Source organism: Cinclus cinclus, chromosome 24 (assembly GCF_963662255.1).
Source record: "Cinclus cinclus chromosome 24, bCinCin1.1, whole genome shotgun sequence".
In the NCBI taxonomy this organism is placed as follows: Eukaryota; Metazoa; Chordata; class Aves; order Passeriformes; family Cinclidae; genus Cinclus; species Cinclus cinclus.
In genome coordinates, this window is record NC_085069.1 from 2,074,056 (window position 1) to 2,081,473 (window position 7,418).

Consider the following 7,418-nt stretch of genomic DNA (forward strand, 5'->3'; position numbering starts at 1 on the left):
CCTACACTCAGCAATGGGCCTTTCCCTACACTGCCGTGGCCTTCAGCCTCTTGTCTCCAGCCAAGTGCTCTGACCTCCTCACCATCCCGGCCACCCTGCACTGAACTCACTCCACTTGGTCCTGCTGGCTCTTGCATTACAGCCTGTGCCCAACATGGGGATGGCAGCAGGCGAGTGCTGAGCAGAGCAGCATCGTGGCCCCCACCCATCTCCAGGTTCCACTCCTGCTCACAGCCCAGGGTGCTGGTGACAGCCCTCAGTGCCAGGGCACAGTCGGGACAGACATCCCTCTTCTGATGTGAGGATGTACTCATTTGAAACTAAACCAGTGGGAGAAAGGAAGCCCTCACTAATACCCTGAGTTTTCAGGTTGGAGTTAAACCTTTATAGAAATGTTATGACAGGAATGAAGGATTTGTCTTTACAAACAAGCTGTGGATCTGCTGGTAGGTAAGACTAGCACTGTGAGATTAAAGAAACAATGGGAAGGATTCCACTGATTGATGAATGGAAAAAGATATTTGGCTTTACAGTAAACTGTAGGTTTGCTGGTAAATGAAATTGGATATTGAAAGATGAAAGAAACAATGGGGAAAAAACCTGAATTCCATAAGAGTCAAAAATTAAAAGGCAAGGTTATACATTAGTGGGGAATCTTAGGTATCAGGTGTCCTGGAAAGTCTGTGCCTCTCAAGTACCTCAGGTCATGGGGAAAGAGAGAGGGGGAAATAAGGCCGGGAAATCAGGATAAAAAGGGAGGCTTCATCCTCCAAAAATCTGAGAGGTCCCAGGGGAACGCCCCACGGCCTCTCCCTTTAACTGAATAAAGTAAAAGGACTCCTCTGTCTCCTTTCTGGACATAAACCTCTGGCGTTTGTGGCTTAATTTTCCTGATAATTACAATGTACAATTTTCATGACAATTACAATGATAAATAACAACTGCCTTAAACCCACAAAGTCAGAGCCCAACTCAACACACTGCGGGTCAGGGTGGTGGTCACAGTCTGACTAAGTGCTGGTTGCACTCTGGTCGAAAGCAGTTTTCCTATAGAAGGTCTGGTCCTACCCTGCATCTCTCAAGCAGTGGTGTTGTCCCAAATCCCCAAAACCCCAGATTATACAGACAGCTACGGGTGGTACCTCCCCCAGGGCTGGGAGTTTCACAATGGAAGGTTGGAATCCTGTTCAGTCATTGCAGTTCCTATTCTTGCTAGGGCCATTGATTCCATGATGGCCCATTAGCAGAGATGACCTCCTGAGCATGGGTGTGGTTATCACAGCCCAGTCAATTGTGAAGACAAAAAAATCACTGCCTTGCAGAGTTTTTAATCTTTTCCTCTATCTAACACCCAGCTCTGCCACCTGAGGGGTTGGTTGTGCACTGGGAGGCTGTTGCAAATGATGCACCATTGACAGTTCATCAGGAATGACGTCAGTGGGAGGAGAACACAGAGTTTGGTTATATCCCCCATTGTCACCCAGCACAGGTGACTCCAAAAACCCTGTCCCTGGGGCTGCTGTGGGGCTGCTGCTTGTCAGGGGCTGAGGGCGGTGTGAGGAGACAGGGGTGCTTCTAACTCTGAATTTCTGTGTGCAAACAATGGCATGAAAAGTCTGGTGGGAATGCTTGATTTGGGGAATTCCACCAGGCACCCAGGCTTGTGCAACTCTGCCATAAATAATCAATGTCTCTTCCAAGTGTGTGATTATTGAGTTGTGGCACAGTGGGTAACAAATCTGATATTGTGGGCAACACAACCAAACCCATTCTGTGATTCCGTGGGAATGCAGGTCTGTGAGAAGGCAGCCCACTGCACTGTGTCCCTCCTTTTGGGAATTTGGTTAGGATGGGAACTCCTAGAGTCTGATGGGAATCTGGTGCCTTTGTCTTGTCAGTAAAACATTCACTGCTGAGTGCTTGTGTTAAATGTTCAGCTTAAAAAGGAAAGAGGAAAGAGGTGTAAGGTTGTCTCTGGACAATGCAGGGAAATTTTATTCTGTTTTAGGGTAATTCTATTCTATTCTATTCTATTCTATTCTATTCTATTCTATTCTATTCTATTCTATTCTATTCTATTCTATTCTATTCTATTCTATTCTTCCTTCCAGGAAAGTACTTGGGGTTGCCTGTGGGATGATAGGTCTGCCATGAGCCAGAGCTGTGCTCTGGCTGCCCAGAAATCCAACTGTGTCCTGGGCTGTATCCAAACCAGCTTGGGCAGCAGCACAAGGGAGGGGATTCTGCCACACTCAGGTGAGACCCCACCTGCAGAGCTGCCTCCAACTCAGGGGTCCCAGCACAGGAAGGACCTGGAGCTGTAGAAGCAAGTCCAGAGGAAGCCAAATTATCAGAGGGATAGAGCAGCTCTGCTATGAGGCTGGGTTGGAAGAACTGGGATTGCACAGACTGGGGAGGGAAAGGTTTGAGGTGATGGAATTGAGGCCCTGCAGTACCTGAAGGGAAATTGCAGTCATGAAGGAGAGAGACTATTTACAAGAATATGTAGTGACAGGATAAGGGGAATGGCTTCACACTGACAGAGAGTAGGTTTAGATTGCATATCAAGAAGGAATTGTTTATTATAAGGGTGAGGAGGCCCTGTCACAGGGTGCCCAGAGCACCTGTCCCTGCCCCTGGATCCCTGGAAGTGTTCAAGGCCAGGCTGGACAGGGCTTGGAGCAGCTGGGACAGTGGGAGGTGTCCCTGCCCACGGCAGAGGATGGCACTGGGTGGGTTTGAAGGTTGTCTCCAACCCAAACCCTTCTGGAATTTTATCACTCTTTTCAGATCCATCGAGGCAGAGAAACTCAGAACCCAGAGGGTCACTCAGAGCACATTGAGCACACCCAGTGCCAGCCTGTGATGACAGCCAGTGCAAAACCATCCCAAACTACCCCCTCCCAGAAACACCCCTGGGGCAACATCTCTGCCCTGGGACAGTGTCTGCAGGGCAAAGGATGACACAAAAACACAACATGGGCTGGGATGCAGCAGAATTTAATGAGTCATAAGAGGGAAAAGAGGGGGATCCAGGTGGAGGCCACAGTGCAGGGAGCAACTTTAGCAGGGGAAGCACCTCGTGCCACAGAGACCACTGCCCAAGCCTGAGAGGCCAAAGCCCCCAGAGCTGATGGGCACTCCCTGAGAGCTGAGGATGCTGCCAACAGCAGCGGAGGTGGAGGATCCCACGGCAGTGTTCTGTGGGAAGGAGCTGAGGATGGGGCCAGGCAGGGTCACCACCACGGGAGAGGGCTGGATGGCCACGGTGGAGTCCTGGCACTGCCTGACACAGGGCTCATTGCAGCTGTTGGCCAGCGGGGTGGGGCCGCAGGGCTGGCAGGGCCGGCACGGGGTGTAGCAGGACATGTCTTGGGGCTGGAGATGCACCTGAGAGAGAGGGAAGAGAGCAGCAGACCATGAGGGGTGTTGGAAGTGTAATGTGTCACCCCCCTACATGAGCAAGACCCTTTTTCCCATCCATAAGGACTTCACCAGGAGCTCACAGGCACCTCCTTTCCCTTCAAAGAATGCTGCAGGAATTGCAGACCCAGGGAGGACCCCACGTAGCCCATGGCTCTGGAGACATCTCTGCCAAGCCTGAGCCTTTTCCTTTCCCTACTGTCTGCATCCTTTCCTCTCCCAGAGTCAGCGTTTTCAGGGCCCCAGAATATGACAGAGAGAGGGTATGGGGGGAGACAATCCACAAGGGGAAGAAAAGGAGGATAAAGAGGAGGACAAGAGAAAAGTCTTCAAAACTCACCTTGTTCCCAACAAGATGGAGCTGAAGGAATGGATGAGAGAGTGAAGAGAAGCTCCTGCTTTTATAGAGCTCCTGCACTGCCCCAGGCCCACAGTCACTGCACAGGGGCAGTAATTTTCCTACAGACTCACCTCCCAAACAAAATATCCTCCCAAATGTCACAGGTTGTGCTTTTGTTTCCATCAATGATGCCATTTTCATTTCCTCATTTCTGATGTGACCAATAGACCTCCAAGGATCCTTTCAAGCTTTGAGATGAAAGACCCAAGGGTTTTCTGGGCAGTGACACATCAGTTCACGCAGGAGATGAGTTGCATGTGCTGGAGGGGTCTGTGCAGACAGTTGATGCCTATCTGGGGACATATCTGCGGTTGTTCTCTACCCTCTTTGCAGGCAACTGAACATACCCTCCCACCAGCCTGTCTTCTCCCCATGTGGCAGTTTTTTTGGCAAGGCTGTCCCCTTTCATGGTGTGCCAGCAGCAGTTGTAAGGGAAGATAATTTTGCTCTCCTGAACACCAGGATTCCCTGAGATGCCTCATGGAGCTGTGTCTCTTCTACTCTCATAAGGATGTGTGGAGGCTCAGTAAATACCTTATTCTCCCCATTTTTCTCATGTCACCGTACACTTTGGCCTCACACATTTGCCTCATAACAGCTGAGGATTTTTTAGCTGTTTCCAAAACATGCTGATTGTCCTGGAAGCCCCCTGAGCTGAGGGAGTGATGGCAGCAAATGCATGCTGAGGGCAATGTCTGTTTGAGCTGCCTGGAGTTCTGTACAAGGAGCAGCCCAGCAACTGAAGAAGGTTTTCCTGAGGCATGGATGGAGCCGCCCTTGCTGGAGGGGAATTCAGTTGTGTGTTGGTCATGGGCCTGCACACAGCACATCACCAGAAGGCTGACACACAGAGAACCCAAAATTAGAGTGTGACTCCCACCAGGCAGGGAGAGTCTCTCCCTGGAAATTTGCCTACTGTAGGCATTCCCTTGCTCTCTGGGACGCTCCCCAGCTGCCTCCATGTCTGCAGGGCAGGGAAGTGCAGCCCTGCTTGATGTGGTTTGAGAGCTGAGTTTGCACCCAGGGCTTTTCTGAGCACATCCCCTCCCTGAGCATCCCCAGGAACGTGGTACCTCAGGATCCTTCCAGCTCTCATTTACTGGGGAGCTGGGCAAGTTTCCAGCTTCTCCAGTGGTGCTGATCTGTGCTCCAGGCTGAAGCAGCCTTTGGGTCAGGGGAAAGGAAGCATGATGAAGTGCTAATGCCAGGAGAAGTCATGTCACCTGAAGCCCATGGTGTGTCCCAGATGGTGGGGAGATATTTTCTGCAAAACTTTAAGTCTGTAAAGTATTCAGGAGAGACCCTCACCACAGACTGAGACAAGCATCATGCCAGGTATATGGGGCCTTTTACCCTCTGTTTGTATGAGTTTTCTCAGGCAATCCTTGACTTGGAGCTCACCCACTGTGATTGCAAACAGCACTTCACTGCCCCAAACTAACATCTGCCTGCACAGGACCCCTCCTGTATTTCTGCACACACTGCCATGACTTTTCATCTGGCATCTTCTCATTGTGGCACATGAAAGGATCATGCAAGGCAGAGCAGCAATGTCAGCAATGAGGAAATGAAATGACAGTGTTGACAGAAACAAATGCACAACTTGTGGTGTTAAGGAGGATATTTTGCTTTGGTGATGAATCTGTTGGAAAATTACTGCTCTAGTGCAGTGACTGCCTGGGGCAGTGCAGAAAGAGTATAAAAGCCAGCCCTTCTCACTCTCCCATCCAGTCCTCTTGTCTCCATCTCACTGAGAACAAGGTAAGGTTGAAGACTTCTCCTCTCACTTGTTCTATTCTCCCTCCTTCTGTTTTCTGCACATACCTGTCCCTTTGTTCTGTGCCAGCTCATGAAGCTGCTTATGGTGGGAGAGGGAAAGGAACAGAAAATGTGCATAGGGAGAGTTTGGGACTTGACTGAAGTGAATGATGGGATAGGTGGGATCACCCTGGGCTTGACTGCTCTTGGCAGGGAAATTGTTGGCTAAATGGAAGGAGAGGCCTGTGGGCATCAATACAACAACTCCAGCTCTTGCTCCCATCTTGGGAAGCTGGAGCAGGGCAGCTGCATGGTGTGGTAATGGGTTACTCTGCAAACACCCCTCATGGTCTGCTTCCCCCTTCCCTCTCTCTCAGGTGCATCTCCAGCCCCAAGACATGTCCTGCTACACCCCGTGCCGGCCCTGCCAGCCCTGCGGCCCCACCCCGCTGGCCAACAGCTGCAATGAGCCCTGTGTCAGGCAGTGCCAGGACTCCACCGTGGCCATCCAGCCCTCTCCCGTGGTGGTGACCCTGCCTGGCCCCATCCTCAGCTCCTTCCCTCAGAACACCGTGGTGGGATCCTCCACCTCCGCTGCTGTTGGCAGCATCCTCAGCTCTCAGGGAGTGCCCATCAGCTCTGGGGGCTTTGGCCTCTCAGGCTTGGGCAGTGGTCTCTGTGGCACGAGGTGCTTCCCCTGCTAAAGTTGCTCCCTGCACTGTGGCCTCCACCTGGATCCCCCTCTTTTCCCTCTTATGACTCATTAAATTCTGCTGCATCCCAGCCCATGTTGTGTTTTTGTGTCATCCTTTGCCCTGCAGACACTGTCCCAGGGCAGAGATGTTGCCCCAGGGGTGTTTCTGGGAGGGGGTAGTTTGGGATGGTTTTGCACTGGCTGTCATCACAGGCTGGCACTGGGTGTGCTCAATGTGCTCTGAGTGACCCTCTGGGTTCTGAGTTTCTCTGCCTCTTTGGATCAGAATGGAATTTCTGTAAACAGTTCAGTGGTTAACTTGTACTTTCTCCACACACTTTTTGTTTCTCACTCAGCTCAGCACTACATCAGAAGTACCAAGAAGTGAATGTGTTACTGCAGGAATACTGGTTCCAGCTTCCCATCATGTGCCAGGCAAACCCTTCCTAACAGTATTGTGGCATTATATCAGTTACTCAAAGTTCCATTAAAACTCACCCTGAACCCTTCCTATGATGGTACATGCCATTTTCCATTTCCCACCACATCATTAACTTCTCCCATCTACATCTGCCCTAATTCAGTTTCAAAATGTTGCTCCTTGTTAATCTCTGCAGGCCTTGATAAAATCTATCTCTCCAACTTTCTATCTGTCCCCTTTACATATTGAAATGCTGCAATAAGGTCTCCCCAGAGCCTGCTGTTCAGCAGGAAAAATTTAATCTCTCTGCCTTTCTTCATGGCAGGGATGATGCATCCATGTGATCATTTTTGCAGCCCTTGTCTGGGGCTGCTCTAACAGGTTCATGACTATTTGAACTGGGGACTCCAAACTGGACACAACACTCCAGGTGGGGTCTAATGAGAGGTGACTTGCTGGCCATATTTCTGTTTGTGCAGACCAGGACATGTTTGAATTTCTGGATGTCAAGCACACATTGCTGGCTCATATCCAATTTTTCTACCTCCATTATTTCTGGTTCCTTCCGTGTAGGGCTGGTCTAAACCATTTCTCTTCCAGTTCTGGCCTTGTTGAAGTTCCTGAGTTTCACATGGGACCATTCTCAAATCTCTGAATTGAAACACTTTCCTCAGACCTCAGCTTGGTGTCATTCACAACTCATTGAGCATCCATTCAGTCCC

At 50.3% G+C, this 7,418-nt stretch overlaps 2 protein-coding genes across 3 annotated transcripts; one reads left to right on the forward strand and one right to left on the reverse strand.

The window, feature by feature from the left end:
- Positions 1-3,063: 3,063 nt before the first annotated feature.
- LOC134053075 (feather keratin 1-like) lies at positions 3,064-3,835 on the reverse strand. Of its 2 annotated transcripts, none has more exons than XM_062507895.1 (2): positions 3,764-3,835; positions 3,064-3,371 (listed from the first exon to the last, which is right to left on the reverse strand). In XM_062507895.1, the coding sequence occupies exon 2, from the start codon at positions 3,367-3,369 to the stop codon at positions 3,064-3,066; it is 306 nt and encodes a 101-aa protein (XP_062363879.1). In that variant the 5' UTR covers positions 3,370-3,371; positions 3,764-3,835. The 2 variants fall into 2 exon arrangements, with proteins under 2 accessions (XP_062363879.1, XP_062363880.1); XM_062507896.1 differs by having other exon boundaries at positions 3,064-3,390; positions 3,764-3,801.
- On the forward strand, positions 3,689-6,285 carry LOC134053423 (uncharacterized). The gene is made up of 4 exons (XM_062508446.1): positions 3,689-3,804; positions 4,157-4,250; positions 5,489-5,584; positions 5,959-6,285. The coding sequence occupies exons 1-4, from the start codon at positions 3,689-3,691 to the stop codon at positions 6,283-6,285; spliced, it is 633 nt and encodes a 210-aa protein (XP_062364430.1).
- The last annotated feature ends 1,133 nt before the right edge of the window (positions 6,286-7,418 follow it).

What these genes read in the sequence shown, in the direction of transcription:
- LOC134053075 (XM_062507895.1), bottom strand. Translation starts at nt 3,369, where the DNA reads ATGTCCTGCTACACCCCGTGCCGGCCCTGCCAGCCCTGCGGCCCCACC.
- LOC134053423 (XM_062508446.1), top strand. Translation starts at nt 3,689, where the DNA reads ATGGGGGGAGACAATCCACAAGGGGAAGAAAAGGAGGATAAAGAGGAG. An exon ending in CTGAAGGAATGGATGAGAGA is followed by an intron (nt 3,805 to 4,156) that starts GTGAAGAGAAGC and finishes CCCTCTTTGCAG; the next exon opens with GCAACTGAACATACCCTCCC. An exon ending in ATGGTGTGCCAGCAGCAGTT is followed by an intron (nt 4,251 to 5,488) that starts GTAAGGGAAGAT and finishes TTACTGCTCTAG; the next exon opens with TGCAGTGACTGCCTGGGGCA.